Below are 22,881 nucleotides of genomic sequence, written 5' to 3'. Positions count from 1 at the left end.
TTGTATCTTCATAATCCTCATCCTCAACATTTGCCTTGCTGTGAATCCCATCATTGATTTGTAGAATTAATATTTTCAATATTTTATTTTAAATAAAGTGTGATCCCCTCACTAATAATTTAATAAATTTTTATATTTATTTTAAATACTTTATTTAATTTAAATCGGCAAATTTACATATGATTTTTGGCTTTGCAAAACCGTTAACTAAAAAAATTGGTACTTTAATGCTATAAGATTTTTACTGAGAAATATTTTCTTCTTAGAAATCTTTTAGTTATGTGATTACGATAATAGTAAAAGTTGTTGCACGTGTGGCAATTAATTAGAATGTCTACTTGAAGAAACCATGGTTTAGTACCCAACTTTTATTCTATAACTAAAAAAAAAAAATAAATATTGGGTGGCACGTGCTGCCCCTTTGAGAGAAAAAATTAAGATTAAACTTCTATTTGAAGAAAAAGAAAACCTTGTATTTAAATTTAGGGTAACTATTTTAATATATGAGTATTTATTTGGCATGATAGTTTCTTAAAATCTATTTACTAAAGACAATATCCATTCACTAAAAACTTCTAAGAGTGATAATGAATATTATTTTCTTCAGATAGTAAGCAATTGAGTTTTGCAAAGACATTGTCACAATATATAAATTTTTGTAATGAATGATGTGATCATATACTACAATTGAAGGTTTTCATCAAATACTTGCAATTATCCACAATAAATATTTTGTTATTCATATGTCATTTTTTATTATATTACATTTTATGAGTCTAACCATGATATTTAGCTTAGTTTTTAGTGAACACCCTTTTAAGTAAGAAGGGAAAAAAAAAAAAAAAGAGGATAACAAAGGCATGTGTCATTGAAGTTTCAAATAGATAAAATTTTGAGTCTAGAGTTTTTAAACCTAGGAAAATCAATGTTCTTTAGTTAACAAATAGAACATCATATATCACCCTTCCAACTTTCCAAGTATGACTACCACATAAAACTCAAGATACATAGAAAATGTTTTGGAATGATGTTTTGGTAAGCATAAATATTTAAACCTAGAAAATGTTTGTGCTTGAAAAAGTGAACTTTGGCTTACCAAATTTGACTAAAAAAAAAAAAAAGTCTAGGAATACAACAAAAATCACAACATTTTCACAAGGACAAAACTTAAAAACAGTACCTTATGTGTTGTTCTTTACATTTCCTTCTTAAGATTCTGTCATGTAGCTGCTTAACTAAAAAATACATCTCCATCCCATAAGAAAAAATCCATATAGCAGAATTTTAAAAGGGAAACCTAAGGAAAAATATTTAAGTATTATACCTAAGTCTTACCATTTTCACAATACCTCAATTTTCAATTGTGGTGGAACTCTAAATAATATTTTATTATCTTATTTTGACCTATAAGGAGCTTACACCTCAATAATTATGAAAAATATTATGATAACAACAGAATGTCACGACATTTTCATAATATAATACATTTATTTTTAGTTGTGTTAGATCTCAGTTTGATATTTTATTATTTTATTTTAGTTTGACCCAAAAGGAATTGACATGTGTCACAACATTTTCACAATATATTTATGTTTATAGTGTACTTGCAATGTAAATTTATATTGTAGACATACAAAAATTGGCAAATGTTGTACACATTTACAAAATTTGTACAATGTTTACCATTTTTTTACAAATATGTTTAATATTTGTCACTTTTTGTGTCTAAATTTTACACTGTAAGCTTACATTGTAAAAGTACAAAGTAAGCATATAAAAATCATTAAACAAAAAGAAGCTCAAACCAAACCGGCGTACTTGAAAGAAAAAAACAAAAAGAAAAGAAGAAGAGAGCTCACCAATTCTCCTTATTTTAAGGCTTTTAGGTAATAATATTAAATACTAAATGTTATATCTACAATATTTCTACAATACTTTTACAAGAAATTTTTAGGGTAAGTTAATTATTAATGATTCTAATTTGAACCTACTACTAAAATTGTTTTTCATCACCAATAATAGTCAATAAAAATTTGCTACTTAAGATAAGAGATTTATTGTGAAAATATTGTGGGCATAAAATTTTTTTAATATTAAAAATTTTCTTTCTCACCTAAACTCACATTTTTGGCTTGTTTCAAAAAAAAAAATAAAAAAATAAAAAAATGTTGAATAAATCAAAGGTCCTGTAGCTAGAGCCATTGGCTCTTTTTATATAGTTTGTAAAAATATCATGACTAAATAAGATTTTTCAAAAACCGTAAGCTTAACTTAGTCATTATAGCTAGGTTGTTACCTAAGCCAATCACAAGTAAGTTACAAGTCTACATACTCAAATTCTTTCATGATTTTTTTTTTTTTTTTTTTTTGCATTATTGCTATGATAACAAGTTCTCAATGGTAAACAATAAATTGCTATCAACAATGGGCTCATGGAAAAATCAATAACGAATTATATACGAAAGATTACTCTATAAAAATTAAAAAAAAATTAAAATTAAAAGTCTATAATTTCAATTTTTTAAACTACTTTTAGCTTAATAATTAGTGGGCCTTTCTTTTATGCATATTCTTTCTAAAGTATGAAACTGATGGCTGCATTCAACGCATAAAAGATCCCTATTCTGTGGGAACACCATGTCTGGTTAGAATAAAAGAAGGGTTGAAAATTAATAATAAAGAAAACTATAGTGCTTATGACTGGCTCTAAAAGGCAAGACGTGGTCTCCCACTAAGACCATCTTCTCGCGTACTCGGCTCACCTGGTCTCAAGCTCTCACACGCCACAATAATATTATATGAGAAACCTAAAAGACAAAGCCACTTATTGAAAGAAAAATAAACGGTAGATATATAGCTTGATCATATAACTCAATAATGGTGTTATACACCTTTATAAAGTAGGAATAAAAGCAGCTTCCTCCTCTCAATTATTTTTGTTTTCCTCAATTTGTCTCTTGCTCCCATGAGGAATCTCTCGATGCTCACACCGATTGTTTTCATCGTCTGCATATTCTTCCTTCTTTATCAAATCACACTAGTAGCATCTTCCACCCCTCCTCGTGACGTGCCTGATGATGCTATTACCCTCGACTGTGACAATGCCAATGCAGACAAGTCGAAGGATATGTATGGGCGCGACTGGACTGGTGACTTTCAGTCCAAGTTCTTTCCGAAAGAAGAAAATAATCTCAAATCTTATACCTCTAAAGCCCCACTAGAACGCATGGTCACAAGAGCCCCTTACTCCACTGCACGTATATCTTATTCTCAATTCACGTACGTATTTCCAGTCACCGTTGGTCCAAAATTCGTTCGGTTGCACTTTAACTCAGTCATTTACCCAGGTTTTGAAGGGTCTGAGGCCTTTTTCACTGTCATAGCAGGTTCGTTCACCTTACTTAGATACTTCACTGCTTTCGTTCACGATGATTTTTCGCAGGAAAAAACTTTCTTCAAAGAGTTCTGCATCAATGTCGGGAAGGATAAAAAATTGAACTTAACCTTCATCCCTTATTCAACTACTTTCCATGCTTTCATTAATGGAATTGAGATTGTGTCCATGCCTGCCGACCTGTACTACAAGCCAGAACGTAAAACTGATGAAGGTATTCCGAATCTCAGCGGAAATCCTTTCTACATAAACAATGACATGGCACTCGAGATGGTTTATCGATTAAACGTTGGTGGGTACTTCATAGGACAAACGGACGACACTGGCTTGTTTAGAGAATGGTCCACAGATGATAATTATTTCAAGGGTGCAAGCCTAATGCGACAAAAGCCATCTTTAATACTCGACTACGCAAAAATCCCAAATTTCTCGGCACCAGATGAAGATGATGTCTATCGGTATGCAAGGACAATGGGTTCTAACCGCACCAAGAACAGGCTTTCCAATTTGACGTGGGGATTACCAGTTGATATGGGATTTTATTACCTGGTGAGGCTTCATTTCTGTGAAATAGACCCCAATATGAATCTCGTTGGTCAAAGGCGGTTCATTATATATATAGACTATCTTTTTGCCGAAATGGATGCTGATGATTATTGGACCGACAAAATCGGTAGGCCTGTTTACAAAGACTATGTTGTAATGATCCAAAAGAAGGGAGTTGAGGACAACAGCCATATTCTCTTGATTGATCTACACCCTCGTACAGACTCTCATTACGAAGATGCCATTTTAAACTGTCTGGAAGTTTTCAAACTGAGCAACACTGACGGCAATTTCACTTTAATTTGATGTAAACTCACTTTTTCCATATATAAACCCACTTTTAATTTATGTAAACTCACTTTTTAATTTTAATTTATAATTTTAATTTATGTAAACTCACTTTTTCTATATACATCCCCATTTTTCTACTTCCCGTTAAACGAGAAGGAGATAAATTAAAATTTTTTCATTTTTTCCACTTTTTCATTCTTCCACAATTTTCTATCTTTCCACTTTTCCACTCCTCCAACCAAACGAAACCTAATAAATTGAGGGGAAGAAGAGTAGAATTAGCTGAAAATTAATCTATTTTCAGCCAAATGAGCCCTAAGTGATCATCTCAAAATATATGGCAATCAGTTATATCCAATACATGTCCACAAGCTTTTCTTAGAAGTAGATGCCCAATCAGTAATCCTTCCTCAGGAGAGATTCTAACCTCATTTTGGACTCTCATGTATCAAGTGCTATAGTTAATGATTGTAGGGCGCTACCCTCATGGCACAATTGGAAATCTTTCAGCTTGATCGCTCACGTTGAGAAGGAAAAAATTTTGTGTTAAAATCTTTGCAAAGAAAGGTCATATGACTAATCTTCCTTGTATATTATAGTCGAACTCTCTCGGTAGTTTTATAAGCTAACTTAACGCAGATGCTTCGGGTGCATATTAACTCTTTGATGTTTAGTTTTTTGTTTAATGCTTTCAACTTCCACCCGAAAAAAAGAAATAAAATAAAAAAATAAAAAAATAAAAATTGAATTCACAAACTTTCCCGATTTCATTTATCTAATTACTTCGGTGCAAGCCCAAAAAAAAAGATTTGCAATGAGCCGGAGGGAGATAAAGTACCGCCAAAGCTAATGGTGACTCTGGACAGTAACGGCACTAGGAATTTTTCTTAGGATAGTTACTAAGAAACTTAAATTATACAAAATCTAAAAAAGAAATAACTCAAATTTTTCAATGTCACCAAAAAAAAAACATGCTAATACATGAAGTATTGCAATTTCTTTCTACTAGCAAAGAGAAAAAGAATTAAAAAAAAAATGACTGATAAGTGACAAATTGGGAATTGAGAATGCTGAGATAAGAGTAATAAAGTGAGAGAGAGTCTAAAATGATAATAGAAAAAATAAAAATTGAGAGAGAGAGAGAGAGAGAGAGCAATAGATTATATTTGCTATAATTGCGAGCGAAGCTGCTAAGAAGAGCAAAATTGTTGCAACTGTAAAGTCCAAGATAGCATAACTATTGACACCGCCAAGGAGAACTCACAACCTTAATATTTCTTTTCGTACATTTTTTAAGAAAAAATGAAATTAATGATTACTTTATGTAATAGGTTGAACGAATTACAAATTTGAATGGTTATGATTTTCATTTTTTTATTTTGAATAGGCTTTTGTTTGAATACTTTGTTCACTCGGTTGGTCTAATCTTTTTCTTTTTCTTTTTTTTTTTGGGGGGGGGGTTATTTTTTTTTTATTATTTGGGCTAATTTCTATTTTCTTTATTTGATTTTTTTTCCTTTGTTTAAGGGGTTAAGGATTATGTTTAGGAAGCCAAAATAATTTTTAGGATAATACTATATTCACAATATTTTTACAACAAATCTTATGCAACAAGTTATTATTAGTAGATAAAAAAAAATGATATCAGTATTGGGCTTAAATTATAATCGATAACAACTTATCACGAATGATTTGTTATGAAAAATATTGTGGATTTGGCATTACTCTTATTTTTGTTGAATCCAAATTCTTGTGATTCTCAAGTTAGGGTATTCAACATTTTTACAACTATATATATACATTTTTTTGCAATTCAAGGTGATCCTGTGACCACCCTGACATAAAGGTGGAGCCACTACTGGCTTCGAAGACAATAGCAAATTCAAGGCGGTGGAAATTTGAGGAGAGAGATTGGGATGCAGAGGGTGGTGAGGTTTGCTGGCATGTAATTTCTTTATAATAAAAATAATTGCCACATCATTAAAAAAACTGACATATCATTGCTTTGTTAGATGCATAAGAAAAAAATTTATTGAAAATTATCTTGAAAGTTAGAAACCAATATACAATAGTGCTCGCTTGAAATTTGAATGAAGAAAGCACACAGTAGGTTATCTCGGTCAATGTTTTTTACAACATTGATCAATAATTTAATATAAAATCCTTTAAGATACATCAATAGTTGAGGGTTGACAAATTTAAATCTTGAATGTTACTGTTGAAAATACTAAGGTGCTAGTTCAAGTATAAACTCCTAGCTAATATACAATATTTTTCCTTTTAATTATTTGTGTTCTTTAATTTACTACTTTGCGCTTTTTGTTTAGTGAAGTTTGTAATATGTGATAATTAACCTGTATATCCAATTAATTATAATTGAAATTGCATAACCTGTTAATTTGTAAAAGTTGATTAAATTCCACTTAAAATCAACCAAGGGGTTCAAATATTCTTTTAAATGCAAATATAAATGCAATTGTTCCAACTAAGATTTTCTCTCCTTTCTTCTAGAACCATATTCCAAACAGCGAAGACCAGACGGACAGCAAAATAAAGCTCATTACATGAAGGACTACGCCAATCGGACACAAATGTTATTTTCACAAGCACGCTTTGAACTGCACCCAACCATTTTGTGGAAAATGCAATTCCCTTGAACTATTAGTAGGAGACGGTGAACTCAATTGCTTTACCAAGTCTTTGTTTTGCCTACAGTCAGAATAGCAATAGTCATGTATTATGGATATTCCAAGCTCTAAGATTTTCATATTAAATAAATTAATTTGCTTACACATGCAGACAGATATATACATATGAATATAAAAATACTATGCAGTTAGGATGCATCAAGAAACTCTTGACAGAATGGACCACAGATTTAGATGAATGTCTCCAAAATGGTTCAACAATCGCATTAAGTGCTGAAAACCAGATTTCATGTCAAAATTAGAATTGGCAAGCCATAATAATAGTTGACACAAAAGCATTCACGCAAAGCTAATTGGAATGAAGGTGCCTTTGTGATCAAAAATCTTTTAAGCTAGCCTGTTCCTAAAGGTTGTTATTCATGGCACTCTTGCAATGATGAGAACAACCAATTATCCACAATCAACGAATCATTATATGAGGCAAGGAAGCAAGGTTTAAATGAAATAATCCTATTTCTAAAATCAAATCAAGGAGTGAAGCTAATTCAGACACATCGCCTTACTAGCTTTGGGAATGTTCCTATCATGGATGATATTGCAACATTAAAAAAGATGATTAAGCACATTCACATCCAAGATACTCATCAACTGATTTTCAAGATGTTCAGGGACTAGCAAATATGGCGACAATAAGTTTTACAAAACTCTCCTAGTAAAAAATAAATAAGTAAACCAAAATGGTAGGTGACAATTATAAGGACCCTTTTGCTTTCATGTAATCTCATTAAATCTACGCAAAGTTTAGATTCAGTAGAATTTGAATTAACTTCTAACATCCATGTTGTTAGATTATTATTGCCTTTAAGAGCGGGCACCCCGGGATACTCTACAACAATTTTTTAGTGAGTTCGGGTGTGTAAAGATAGATAATTATTCTTTATTTATTAGCGATCAATATAAGATTATATATAAACCTTTTTAGCATATGATTTTTCTTTTTTCTTTTTTTCTTTTTTGTTTTTGTTTTTGAAATCATATGATTTTTCATTAATGCATCATACAAGTTGGTCATGAAATTCTATGTTCCAAATCTCTAGATAAAAACATAGACTACTTTTAAGGGATATTTCTTTTTATACCTGATGTGCATTGACAAGAAAACTGTGTACACCTAAAAAATAGTCAAATATTCAAATATTTTTATTAATGTCTTTAAATACGAGAAAAAAATTTTGTAAGAAAATTTGAGAATTGCTATTTAATCCCTTGTCAATTGATGGTATAAGATCTGATTTCCACTGTCATTTTTAAACACAACAACTGCGAAAGTTGCTTAGCGTGATTCACATAGTCCAGCTGGTCACCTTTCTTGAGTTGAACGATAGGAACTTTGCAGTCCTCTCTATTGAGTGATTGGCCAAAACTAAAGCAACATGATTGATTTGATGGGCAATGAAAGGTAATAATGGAAAAGTAGAAGGGAATATGAAGACTCTCTAATTGAAGAGAGGAGAAAAAGAAATGCAATTATGCAAAAGTGTTTCTGATGAGAGAAGAGATAGGAATATAGAAAGCAAAAACAAAGGTGATCACATGGGCTTGGCCATCGTCTACGGGTTATTGCCTATCACTTTTGCTTTATCCCACTATTGCCACGGCGACAATCTAAAGTCTCTTTTTAATATAGAATCTGAAAAGTGAAATCATCAAACATGATAAGAGCGACTTACTGTTTTTAAGTCAAAAAAGTTTAGGTTTGGTTTGGTAACTGTTTTTATTTTTTATTTTCAAATTCTTTTTTTTTGGAAATATAAAGATTTTGTTTTTTGTATTTTTGAGATAAAAAAACATGTTTGGTTAGTTTAAAAAAAAACCACAATTGTCAAGAGAAAATGCCTTTAAGGGGAATATGTAGACTACTGGTATTTTTCTGCACGTCAAAGTCGAATTTATCAAATATAGCATATAGACATTATGACTAAAGTGATAAACACAAAAGGAATATAAGAATTAAAAATAAATTAGTATCCTTTAAATTTATAACAAAACATTTAAATGCAGGCATTTTCTTAGCATTCTTTTTAGATTTTGATCATTTATGCAGTATTGCAATTTTCATCTTAATAACATGCTTAAAAAAAGTGAAAAAAGGAGACAATATATTAATAGCTTATATGGTTATATTCCTATTGCCATTCACCATTTTACAAGATGTCTTGCACATGGGTCACACGTACGAGGAAGCTTCATTTAGCAACAAGTGAAAATAAAACGTATTGCAAAGATGAAAAGCTGATCAAATGGGACAGGAAAAAGTGCTTCTACTGCATTACATATATCCCAATCCCATTCTTCAACCATTGAATCAGATAAAGTTGAGACTTAAGAGAGAGTAGTTCATCGCCAATAAAACATATAACAAATAATCAAAACCAGGAGTGAGGTACATCCGAATACTTCAGACACTTCCCAAAACTGATGTCCACAATAAGAACTCTCCAACCCATATGGTTGAAATTATTTTAGTTCTTTAACATATCAAAGCACCTAGCAATAGCCAAACTATTATCACATGACAGATTACAAAACTATTTTGAATAAATCAAGGCTATTTCTCTATAGAATAAAAAATAAAAATAAAAACTAAGAACACAAGAAAATCAATAACACAGAAAACACGTCCGCAGGAGAGAAGAAACAAATATACTCAGAAGGAGCTATATGTCTTACAAGCGCTTGGTCGCCCCCCAAAACTCATAAAACACGAGAGTGAAGATGATTTGGCTCTTTTTTTTTGTTTTCTTGTTTTGGGTTTTTTGTTTTTTGTTTTTACACGGTAACTTGCTCTACCAGTAATTGGTTTCCCACTAAACTTAAATAAATGGGTTGGATTAAAAGCATTAGAGTTGATGGTCAAGATCTTAGTAGGTACTGTACCCACTAAAAAAACATAGGGGTACTCCGTAGAACAACCCATAACTCAATTATGGTGTTATATACCTTTATAAAGTAGGATTAAAATTATGCAGCTTTCCCTCTCAATTATTTTTGTTTTCCTTAATTTGTCTCTTGCTCCTATGAGGAATCCCTCGATGCTTACCCCTATTGTTTCCATCTTCTGCTTATTCTTCCTTCTTTATCAAATCACACTAGTAGCTTCTTCCACACCTCCTCTTTATGTCCCTATTGATGATATTACCCTCGACTGTGGCAGTGCCACTTCTGGCAAGTCGATGGATTTGAATGGGCGCGACTGGACTGGAGACTTTCAGTCCAAGTACTTTCCCAAAGAACTTGATAATCTCAAATCTAAGATCTCTAATGCCACAGGAGAACGCATCATCACAAAAGCCCCTTACTCCACTGCACGTATATCTTATTCTCAATTCACGTACGTCTTTCCAGTCACCGTTGGTCCGAAATTCGTTCGGTTGCACTTTAACTCAGTCATTTACCCAGGTTTTGAAGGGTCTAAGGCCTTATTCACTGTCATAGCAGGTTCGTTTACCTTACTTAGAAACTTCACTCTCGTTCCTGATGATTCTTTGCAGGAAAAACCTTTCTTCAAAGAGTTCTGCATCAATGTCGGGAAGGATAAAAAATTGAACTTAACCTTCATCCCTTTTTCAACTACTTTCCATGCTTTCATTAATGGAATTGAGATTGTGTCCATGCCTGACGACCTGTACTACAGAGGTAAAAGTGAGGAAGGCATTCCGAATCTCAGCGGAAGTCCTTTCTACATAAACGATGACATGGCACTCGAGATGGTTTATCGATTAAACGTCGGTGGGATCTTGATAAGACAAACGGACGACACTGGCTTGTTTAGAGAATGGTCCACAGATGATAGTTATTTCATGGGTGGAAGCCAAATGACAAACGACCAATCTATGGTACTCCACTACACAAAAGTACCAAATTACACTGCACCAGATGATGTCTATCGGTATGCAAGGACAATGGGTTTTAACCGCAACAAGAACAGGCTTTCCAATTTGACGTGGGAATTACCAGTTGATATGGGATTTTATTACCTGGTGAGGCTTCATTTCTGTGAAATAGACCCCAATATGAATCTCGTTGGTCAAAGGCGGTTCATTATATATATAGACTATCTTTTTGCCGAAATGGATGCTGATGTAATATTATGGACTGACGAAATCGGTACGCCTATTTACAGAGACTATTTAGCAATGATCGAAAAGAAGGGAGTTGAGGACAACAGCCATATTCTCTCGATTGATCTACACCCTGTTACCAGCGTTTCTCACGACGATGCCATTTTAAACGGTCTGGAAGTGTTCAAACTGAGCAATACTGACGGCAATCTTGCTAAACACGGTGCGGAAATTATCGATCTTCATCAACCAACAACCATGATGTCCAAGACAAAGAAATTCATTGCCATTGGAATTGGTACCGGTTTCTTGGTCCTACTCTTTCTTATGGGTTGCATGGTATTTTGGAAAGTAAAGAAGTCGAAACGCTACGTTTCTTACTACCCACCATCAAGATGCTGGTGCTTGTGCTGGCTGAGGCTCAATCCATACAAAGGAAAGCAAACAGGGAAAAAGACATCCTCACTGAGGAAAGAACAGTGCCATCACTTTTCACTTGCCGACATCAAAATTGCAACCAACAACTTCCATGAAGATTTAATTATAGGAAAAGGTGGCTTTGGCAACGTATATAAGGGTCAAATTGATGATGAGGAAACCATGACCGTGGCAATCAAGCGTTTGAACCCTGGGTCGCGACAAGGTGCCCACGAGTTCCAAACTGAGATTGAGATGCTCTCTCAGCTCCGATATGTTCACCTAGTCTCTCTTATCGGATACTGCAACGAGAAGGGTGAAATGATCCTTGTCTATGATTACATGGCTAATGGAACTCTCCGTGAACACCTTTATGACACAAACAATGACGCACTCCCATGGAAAAAGCGGCTCGACATATGCATTGGAGCGGCACGTGGATTAGACTACCTTCATAGAGGTGTGAAGCATACTATTATCCATCGAGACGTGAAGACCACCAACATTCTATTGGACGACAGATGGGTTGCCAAGGTTTCAGATTTTGGATTGTCTAAAATGGATCAAAATAATACTGCAGTTAGTACCATGGTTAAAGGTACCTGGGGCTATTTGGATCCGGAATACGCACGTTGTCAAAAGCTTTCAGACAAATCTGATGTGTACTCATTTGGTGTAGTGTTGTTGGAGGTATTATGTGCCCGAAAGGCACTAAATCAAAAACTAGAGGAAGAAGAATGGAACCTGGCCCATTGGGCTCGAAAGTGCATTGAGAGAGGGACAATCAATGAAATCATTGATCCATATTTGAAGGGGAAGATAGCTCCAGTGTGTTTCAAAGTGTTCATGCAGATTGCAGAGAGTTGCACGCGTGATCAAGGCATCCAACGGCCCAAAATGGGTGATGTGGTGGAAAAGCTCAAGTTGGCGTTGGAGCTGCAAGAGAATGCGGACGCTGAGAAAGAGAGTATCAATCCTAGTGGTGAGCATATTTACTTGGATACATTATCATTTTGTATTGATGTTACAAATGATGGTCTTTGGGCTACTAATGCTCACAAGGAACACGGGATGACATCGGATAGCACAGGGATTGGGACTGGGTTAACATGTTCAAGTTTTGAGATGGATAGTATCACATCTCACAAGACATTTTCATAAACTCCACTAAAGTTTAGGAAATGGGTTTTTGTCTTTTCTTTTATTTACTTTTAGATTCATAAATAATGTTCTCAATCTAGGTTGTACTATTAAGCAGATTAATTATTATAATTATGTTGTTATGAAGTCTTGTGAAAATATAAGGTGATGTCAAGTGTTCTAGAACACACTTCATAATCCAAATCCATTGAATTGACAATTAAAAAAGGGGTTGTATGATAAGTATTATAGGAAAATTTAATGACTTTCAATTCATGCCTGTATAATTGTAAAACTTTTGGTATTTATTATTCTCATCAGCTAGTTTATATGTTTATTGATTCAAATTTTTTCACTCACCAAATAGTGGGTAAATACTACAGGAAAAGTAAATTGCTGTAACAAAAATTTTAGAATTTGTATCTCCGCATGATTACATTTGAACAAAAAATTTTAATTTACATCTGCAAAAAATTATTGAGACTTTCAATCTATGCCCATCGCAATGTTAAATTTTAATTGATATCATCACCTACCTCAAGTTACAATTGAGCATAATAGTAACCATTTTGTAATTTCAAATCTTTCAAATAAACATTCAGTGTGCAAATTAGCATAATTTCAGTATTATAATTAGATATACTCATGAAAATTTACATAGTACAAACTGAGGTAATCTTAGTTTGTAGTTTTGTACATGAAATCATAATGGCTCAAGTTCTTAATTTCTCATGAAAATGGTCAGTTGTTCTCAATTAAAAGGTGTCTACCTTCACAATTGGATTTACATCAAAGGGAGGATTTTTCTAAGCTTGGCACGGACTGCTGAGTTTTAGGCAACCCAGAAGTAGGAGGCCAGAACGTTAATGGATTGAGGGAGAGGGAGGGGGAGTAGAGTAAAATTGGCTGAAAATTAGTTATTTTCAGCCAACTCTACTCTCCTGACTCCTCTACTCCCTTCCCTTTCAATCCAAACGGGCTCTAAATGATTATCTCAAAATATATGGTAATCGGTTATATCCAATACATGTCCCCAAGCTTTTCTTAGAAGTAGATGCCCAATCAGTAATCCTTCCTCAAGAGAGATTCTAACCTCATTTTGGACTCTCACGTATCAAGTGCTATGGTTAATGATTGTAGGGCGATACACTCATGTCACAATTGGAAATCTTTCAGCTTGATCGCTCACGATGAGAAGGAAACATTTTTGTGTTAAAATCTTTGCAAAGAAAGGTCATATGACTAATGTTCCTTGTATATTGTAGTCGAACTCTCTCGGTAGTTTTCTAAGCTAACTTAACGCAGATGCTTCGGGTACATAATAACTCTTTGATCGATGTTTAGTTTTTTGTTTAATGCTTTCAACTTCCACCCGAAAAAATGAAATAAAATAAAATAAAAAATAAAAATTGAATTGACAAACTTTCCCGATTCCATTTATCTAATTACTTCAGTGCAAGAAAAAAAAAAGATTTGGAATGAGTAGGAGGGAGATGAAGTACTGCCAAAGCTAATGGTGGCTCCGAACAGTAATGGCACTAGGAACTAGGAATTTTTCTTAAGGTAGTTACTAAGTGTAAAGTTGTGATTTACAATTATTTTGTGTTAACTTTAATTCCGTGCCAAATTTGATTATAATTTTGTTAAATCTTATGTACCCTATATTTTATATGGGATTTCTTTGTAAGAGTTGTGTGTGTGAGAGAGAAAGTGTAAAGACTTAAGGCAAAGTGAAGAGCAAATAAGTTTTCGCGGGTAGCTCGTGAGAAGCCTTCCTGCAAAGTGAAGCATGTGCTCCGCACATGACTAGAATGTGAAGAGTCATGACAGATGGTGATAACTAGTTTTTGTGAGTGTCTTGCAGGTAAGGCCTTCCCGTGAAATACCCACGAAACATTCTGTTTTGCCAATTTGTCATATCTGATACACCAGGTCCCTACACACACTATATATACCCACATTATCCACATATTAAGAGGAGTGCTTTTCAGAGAGAAAACCCTAGCCACAATATTTGAGAGATAGAGATTGTTATACCCACAATCCTCTACATAATCCATTGTGGTTTTCCTCAACTCCTATCTCTCTATTTCCAAATCCTTGAGAGGTTGATAGCCCAAACACTTACCACACTCATTCTGAGTGTAAAGTGACGTTTTGGTGTTGTTGGAAAGTATTGGAAGAAGCCATATGTTTGGTGGATGCAATCGGGTTGAATTGCGTGATCCGGAGACCTAGAGAAGACAAGGCTTGGCGAAGTCAATTGGTAGCAGGAGCTTGGAGGACTTGACTACATGGGGTAGACTAGGCTTGGAGGGTCTTTTGTTATTTGTGTACTCCAACTTATTCCCTAGTGGATTGATTTACCGCTTGGAGGGCGGCATAGAGGTTTTTCGCTGATAGTCATTGGTTTCCTCTTCGATAACACATCGGCGTGTTATCTTGTGTTTGCATTCTTCTTCCCTACTCTTTTAGCTTTCATTTTATTGCTGTGATTTAATGAATATGACTTAGAGTAGTTATTTTGTTTATCCGCTTGCATTTACTCTATTCTGCACTTAGTTTAAGTTAGAGTAAAATCAACCGAGCCGTAATTTTAATTTGGAGGTCTAAATAGCTCGTGTTTTCACACAAATTCGAGCTTTCACTAAGAAACTTAAATTATACAAAATCTAAAAAATAAATAATTTGAATTTGTCAATGTCACACACACACAACAACAACAACAACAACAACAAAATGCTAATACATGAAGTACTACAATTTCTTTCTTTTAACAAAGAGAAAAAGAATAATAAAAAAATGACTGATAAGTGACAAAGTGGGAACTGAGAATACTGAGATAAGAGTAATAAAGTGAGATTTTTGTTGTTATTTGGGCTTTTTTTTTTCCCCCTTTGTTTAAGGGGTTAAGGATTTTGTTTGGGGAGCCAAAATTATTTTTAGAGTAATACTATATCCACAACATTTTCACAACAAATCTTATGCAACAAGTTATTATTAGTAGATAAAAAAATGATATCAGTATTGGGCTTAAATTATAATCGATAACGACATATCGCATATGATTTGTTGTGAAAAATGTTGCGGATTTAGCATTACTTTTTTTTTTTTTTTAATCCAAATTCTTGTGATTCTCAAGTCAAGGTATTCAACATTTTTACAACTATATTTTTTCAAGTTAGGGTGATCTTGTGACCACCCTGACATAAAGGTGGAGTCGTCACTAGCTCTGAAGACAATAGCAAATTCAAGGTGGTGGAAATTAGAGGAGAGAGATTGGGATGTAGAGGGTGGTGAGGTTTGCTAGCATGTAATTTCTTTGTCAGACACATAAGAAAAAAAAAATTATTGGAAGTTGATGGAGGAAACAATATACAATAGTGCTCGCTTGAAATTTGAATGACAAAAAGCACACAGTAGGTTATCTTGGTCAATGTTTTAACAGCATTGATCAATAATTTAATATAAAATCCTTTAAGATACATCGATAGTTGAGGGTTGACAAATTTAAATCTTGAATGTTGCTGTTGAAAATCCCAAGAATCCCAAGGTGCTAGTTGAAGTATAAACTCCTGGCTAATATACAATACTTTTCCTTTTAATTATTTGTGTTCTTTACTTTACTACTTTGTGCTTTTTGTTTAGTGAAGTTTATAATATGTGATAATTAACCAGTATGTCCAATTAATTATAATTGAAATTGCATAACCTGTTCGTTTGTAAAAATTGATTAAATTCCACTCAAAATCAACCAAGGGGTTCAGATATTCTTTTCAATGCAAATATAAATGCAATTGTTACAACTAAGATTTTCTCTCCTTTCTTCTAGAACCATATTCCAAACAGCGAAGATCAGACGGACAGCAAAATAAAGCTCATTGTATGAAGGACTACGCCAATCGGACACAAATGTTATTTTCACAAGCACGCTTTGAACTGCTCCCAACCATTTTGTGGAAAATGCAATTCCCTTGAACTAGTAGTAGGAGACGGTGAACTCAATTGCTTAACCAAGTCTTTGTTTTGCCTACATTCAGGATAGCAATATTCATGTATTATGTATATTCCAAGCTCTAATATTTTCATATTAAATTAATTAATTTGCATACACATGCAGACAGATATATACATATGAATATAAAAATGCTATGCAATTAGGATGCATCAAGAAACTCTTGACGGAATGGACCAAAGATTTAGATGAATGTTTCCAAAATGGTTCAACAACCGCATTAAGTGCTAAAAACCAGATTTCATGTCAAAATTAGAATTGGCAAGCCATAAGAATAGTTGACACAAAAGCGTTCGTGCAAAGCTAATTGGAATGAAGGTGCCTTTGTGATCAAAAATCATTTAGTCTAGCCCGTTCGTAAAGGTTGTTATTCATGGCACTCTTGCAATGATGAGAACAACCAATTATCCACAATTAGAGAAGCATTACATGAGGCAAGGAAACAAAGTTTCAAGGAAATAATCCTATTTCTAAAATCAAATCAAGAAGTGAAGCTAATTCAAACACATCGCCTTACTAGCTTTGAGAATGTTCCCATCATGGATGACATTACAACATTAAAAAAGATGATTAGGCACATTCACATTGTACGTTTTTAGACCCTTGTAAACTAGATTGTTTAACCTAATTAATTAACCAAGTGAATACTTAGATTTATTATTCAGATCTAGGTTAAAATAAAACAATCATATCATGCAAAGTACCGGAAATATAAAGAACACAATGATATGATGAGCTAGAAAAACTATACTGGTAAAAAACCTGGGGAAGATTTAACCTAGCTATCCTCAAGGTAAAAAGCAAATCCACTATAGAGAATCGAAGTTTACAATAAGACTTAGACCACTAACATCCTATTGTTACTACATGTAGAACTTATTGATACGACCACATGCAAGCTTCGAATCCATGGACTCTTTCTCTATTAGGCCTTTGCAACACAAGCACCCACACTTGTGATTAAAAAACACAAACTTTCCTATTTGTGACTCTAAGACCACCCTTGAAGGATTAGATCATTAGCACCTTTGATGACTAGAGAAGGTAGCAACTTCTAGAATAGCGGATCTTGAGATTCTTCAAGGAATAACGCCAATAGAAGATAAGAGAGAGCTTTTTGGGTACAAAACCCTAGATACAAAAGAGGCACACTCTTCTCTCTCTGAAAAGCCTTATAAAATCGTGCTTAGGGTTTTCTTTATATACTAGAAGTGTTTTACTTGAAACCCAAAACGTTTAAGCATAGTTTGGGCTGAAATAAAATTTTGTAGACCTATATTTTGATCGGTTGAGCCTGTCTTTCGATCGATCAAACCAAGCAATTTCTGAACTTTTCTTTCTGCAGCTTGTATGTTCTTGAATCTTGACTTGTATCTGTAAGGTTGAATTTATTCAACCATCTAATTGGCTTTATTCCATGCTAAATTTGCTTGTAATTCAGCATTTAGTAACCCTGTATTTAGGTGGGTTTGATGTAAGGGTAGTGAGTGAGATAGAGTGAAGATTGCTCAAGAGTGTGCAAGAAAACAGAGACTCGCGGCTGGGACTCGCGGGTGACTTGCGGCTGCGAGCCGCCAGATGCAGCATACGTGCCAAGCATGCTGGAAGATGAACAGTCATGCAAGCTGGAGCACTACAGGACAAAATAGGACAACTGGCCATACATTTATCTCGCGACTGGATCTCGCGACTTAGTCAAGCCGCGAGGTTAAGCTGCGAGCCACCCCTGTTTTGTAAAACCTGACGTTTCACATTCCTCTACCACTCCAGTATAAATACCCCTTTTATCCACAATTGAAAGAGAGCTTCCAGAGAGAATTTTGAGAGAGAAACCCTAAAGAAAAACAAGATTGATTCACCCACAATCTATACCTTAGAGTCTCTTCAAATTCCTCATCTCTCTTCCTTTTCATTGTCAAATCCTTGAGAGGCATTATACCAAACCTGGTTCTCACCATCATCATCACTGTGAGACAGCTGTTTGGATTTCTGGGAAGCAGTTAGGAAGGAACCAATCTTCATTGGTTGATGCTACGGTCTAGTAGCGGAATCCGGGAAGCTAGAAAAGAAAAAGGTTCGGCGCAACCTCGTTGGAGCAAGAAGCTTGGAGGGCTTCGGTGCACTGGGTAGATTAGGCTTGGAGGGTCTATTGCTGTCCATGTATCCCAACTGTATTTTCTAGTGGATTGTTTACCTCTTGGAGGGCGGTGGAGAGGTTTTACGTCGAGAGCTTCGGTTTTCTCTTCGATAACACATCGCGTGTTGTCTTTGTGTTTGCATCTTCCTTCCTCTCTATCTTTGCCTTTTTATTATCTGCTGTGGATTTTATTTTGTTTTGGCTTAGATAGTTTTTAACCAATTTCATATTATAGCATATGTTAAGTTTCCGCACACTAGTTGTTTGACATATTGCTTGAATTGGTTAAGTTGTAATTTGGGGGTCTAAACGTTCAAAGGTGTTTATACACGTTATTGAACTTTCAATTGGTATCAGAGCGGGTACACTGCTATTGGTTTCATTACCATTGTGTGATCCTTGACTCCCTTTTGAGATGGATAGGTCTCAATCCCTAAATGCACCTCCATATTTTGATGGTAGTAATTATGCTTTTTGGAAGGTTCGCATGAGAGCTTTTCTGTGTTCTATTGATGAATCCGTTTGGGATGCTGTTGAGATTGGTTGGACCAGACCTGAGGCAGCCAAATCCACTTGGGATAAGGCAGCACTTGCTGCATCTAATGCTAACAGTAAAGCACTCAATGCTATTTTCTGTGGTGTGTCTCCAGATGAATTTCACAGGATTTCTCACATTACCATTGCCAAAGAAGCATGGGAGATTTTGGAAACCACCTATGAAGGCACGAAGAAAGTGAAAGACACCAAGTTGCAAATGCTGACCACTCGGTTTGAGGAGCTCAAAATGAGTGAGGATGAGTCTTTTGACTCTTTCTATGGGAAGCTAAATGAGGTGGTTGTCAGTAAGTTCAACTTGGGGGAGAAAACGGAGGATTCAAAAATTGTAAGGAAGATCCTTCGATCATTGCCGGAAAGTTTTCGTGCTAAAGTGACAGCGATTGAAGAGAGCAAGGACCTTGATGACATCAAAGTACAGGAGCTGGTTGGTTCTCTGCAGACTTATGAGATGTCGCTGCCCAATCAACGGAAGAGTAAATCTCTTGCTCTAAAGACCATTAATGAGAAGGTGGAAGATCAAGACTCATCGGGAGAAGATGTGGTTGACAAAGATGTTGCATACCTTGTCAAAAATTTCAGAAAGTTCTTGAAATTCAAAAATAATGGCAAATTTGATGATAAAAGAAAATTCCAAAGTTCTGAAAGGGAGAAAAGGGAATTCAAAAAGAAAGATGGAAAAGAATCCCAACCCACATAAGGTGTCACTTGTTTCAAATGTAACGGGCATGGACACTTTAAGAAGGAATGTCCGAATTATTTGAAATCGAAAGGTAAAGTGTATGCCACGACTTTGAGTGACTCGGATTCGTCTGACTCAGAATCTGAAGAGAGCTGTGATGGAGAGGGGAACTATTCGGCTTTTATGACTATTGCTCATGTTGAGTCTTCAGATGAGTTGAATCTGCTTGTACGAGACCTTGGAGAACACAGTGATGATGAATCACAAGGAATTGTTGAAGAATCAGATGCTGAAGAAGATGAAAGCACAGCAAATCTTCAAGAGAATTATAACTTACTCTTGGAGAAGTCGGGTGAGTACACAAGGGTGGCCAAGGCTGCTGTGAGAAAAATGAAGAAGGCTGAGGAGGACTACAAAAGTCTCCTAATCCGATATAGGGAGGCCAAATGTGAGATAGAAACACTGAATGGTGAGTTGTCCGAAACTTACACAAAAGTGAGATTTCTTGAGAATGAGGTTGTGCAAGCAAATGCTAAAATAGAGAGGGTCACCACCAAGAAGCTAGATGATGTTATCTCATCTCAAAAGAGCTTTTCAGACAAATCCGGATTGGGATATACCGGAGGAAGTAGTTCATCTAGAAATGTCACTAAAGAAGTGAAGTTTGTAAAGGCCAAAGATCCAGTTGTATCTGACCTTATTGGTGAGAAGCTCAAGGTGGAGGATAAGAAGAATGTGGTGAACCAACGGATGCTGAATCCCCGTAATCAATCTGTGGGCAGGTCTGAATCTCGTGCCAAGTCACGCCCACGACCACAAAGAGGTCCCAGAGCAACTTATGTGTGTCATTATTGCGGACTTCAAGGGCATACTCGACCAAATTGCCAAAAGCTGAGAGCAAAGAATAGTGCAACTCCTCAAAGGTCAGGAGGACCTAGAAATGATAGAAGTATTTGGGCAGGTGATCAATCTAGAGATCAGAATGGTGATCCCGGAATGATGAACGTGATGAAGATGATTGGTGCATTCACCAACTGCTTGGAAAGCTTCTCACGAAGGTTTGAAAGCCCTAACTCCCATACCCAATCCTATAAGGAAATCACCCCAAACGCAAGTGACGTGTGGGTGAAAAAGGGTACTCATGCATAAGCATTACAACATGTCCATGCATTAATACTTCCTATGCTTTGTGACAATGTTTGTTTGTTTTGTTTACTGTCTTTGCTATTGGTTGTTTGCTTGTCTACTTGTGCATTTTTTTAATTTTGTCTTATCAATCTTTTTGTTTCTTGTGTCAAAAATCCAAAAGTCACATAAAAAAAATTAGAAAATCAAAAAGCTTGATTGTCTTTGTTGAGTTTTTGTCTCAAAACTTGTTTTGCCTTGTACCTTTGTGCTAATGGCTTTGTGCATTTTTGAGCATTGCTTGTTTTCATGCACTCATATCACTGTGGGAAAAATCTTGAAATCTATGTGATTGTTGTAAATAGATCTTCAAACTTGTCATGAATGATTAGTGAATGGTTATGCTGATCTTGAGACATGCATAGACTTGTGTCTATATATCTTCCCACTCTTTATTTTTGTTTTGCTAAAAAGAGCTCACCAAATGTAAATCTCTAAATGAAAAGAGATATTGAGCTGCAAAAATCTGTCGCACATTCTAGTATTCGACTAGGAAAAAGGGTAAGCGACTTTAAATTAAAGAAAATGTTTATTCAAAAAGCCAAAGGCTTGTTCATTAATGTGAAATGTCAAATATCACTCTCACAATGAGAGGTGATTGCCTCAAAAGATCAAAAAGATCAAATGTTATGATTAAAAGTGGAGTCAAATGTAAAGCTCCAAATTATGTTATCAAGTTTTGTGGGAGGTCATATATATACATTTTTATAATTGAGATGGGTCACATGATCTAGTGCTAATTGTGTATGTCTTGGCTGAATTGATCATTGAAGTTTCACATTAGACTAAGGACTATCTCATTGTTGATATCCACACACAACACACAAGTTTATGTTCAATAAATGCCATATTCATTTATGTGATTGTACTTGATGAAATGTGTTTTCACATGCTCAATCTTTGTTAAATCAAGCACAAAAAGATTTTTGAGTGTTTTAGGTGTTTTTGGAAAGTATTTTGTTTGAAAAATCTAAAAATTTCAAAAATCCAGTTTTGCCCTGTTTTGGCGGCTAAGTCGCGGGTATGTCAAGTCGCGTCTTCGCAGATCATTTTTGGCGACTTGCTCACGAGTGGAAGGTCTAGTCGCGAGGGTTACTCAGAGATTTTCGCGGCTCAGCTCGCGACTCACTCGCGGGTAGACCTTCCAGTCGCGAAAAACACTTAGAAGAATTTTTCAAATTTTTGTCTTTGAGTGTCTTGGCGGCTTGAACTGGCGACTGTGTGGCGACTTAATCAAGTCACAAAAAACGCGTGTTTGGCAGAAACAGGAGCAGTTTTTAAATCTTTTTCAGTTTTCTCTCGAACATTTGTGACTGTTCATCTTCTCTCTAAACTACCTCCCTCCCAAACACTCCGTGCTCCCATCTCCAATCTCCATTGTTGCATATTTTCTGCTCAAATTCTTCAAGTCTCAGGTATGGGTTTTCAGTTTTGAACTCATTTCTACTTGATTTTTTGTTTTTCCCTTGATTTTTCGCATATGTTTATGATTTAGAAATGGGTTTGTGCTTCGGATATTGCTCTTTGTTTATGCTTAGCTTGCGGATGTTGTTGCTAAAGTTTGATTTGATCTTAGTGTTTCTTTTATTTTATCTGAACTTGAGCTGTTGAGCTGTTTCAAAATGTTCCGTTTGAGGTTGTGAGTTTTACTGTGCTGAATATGCATGCTCTATTGTGTAAATCTATTGGGAGCATATGTCTGCTTCACAATGCTGTTTATGAGCCATATCATTTTCCATTATCTGTCTCA

At 35.0% G+C, this 22,881-nt stretch overlaps 2 protein-coding genes across 2 annotated transcripts; both read left to right on the top strand.

Annotated features, from left to right (window-relative positions):
- Positions 1-2,965: 2,965 nt before the first annotated feature.
- LOC115991379 (receptor-like protein kinase FERONIA) lies at positions 2,966-4,246 on the top strand. Its single transcript, XM_031115079.1, has one exon. The coding sequence runs from the start codon at positions 2,966-2,968 to the stop codon at positions 4,244-4,246; it is 1,281 nt and encodes a 426-aa protein (XP_030970939.1).
- A 5,710-nt stretch (positions 4,247-9,956) lies between these two features.
- Positions 9,957-12,596, top strand: LOC115992555 (receptor-like protein kinase FERONIA). Its single transcript, XM_031116765.1, has one exon. The coding sequence runs from the start codon at positions 9,957-9,959 to the stop codon at positions 12,576-12,578; it is 2,622 nt and encodes an 873-aa protein (XP_030972625.1). The 3' UTR covers positions 12,579-12,596.
- Positions 12,597-22,881: the final 10,285 nt, after the last annotated feature.

The sequence above is a fragment of the Quercus lobata genome, chromosome 5, assembly GCF_001633185.2.
Source record: "Quercus lobata isolate SW786 chromosome 5, ValleyOak3.0 Primary Assembly, whole genome shotgun sequence".
In the NCBI taxonomy this organism is placed as follows: Eukaryota; Viridiplantae; Streptophyta; class Magnoliopsida; order Fagales; family Fagaceae; genus Quercus; species Quercus lobata.
This window is presented reverse-complemented; position numbering and strand designations above follow the sequence as displayed.

What these genes read in the sequence shown, in the direction of transcription:
- LOC115992555 (XM_031116765.1), top strand. Translation starts at nt 9,957, where the DNA reads ATGAGGAATCCCTCGATGCTTACCCCTATTGTTTCCATCTTCTGCTTA.
- LOC115991379 (XM_031115079.1), top strand. Translation starts at nt 2,966, where the DNA reads ATGAGGAATCTCTCGATGCTCACACCGATTGTTTTCATCGTCTGCATA.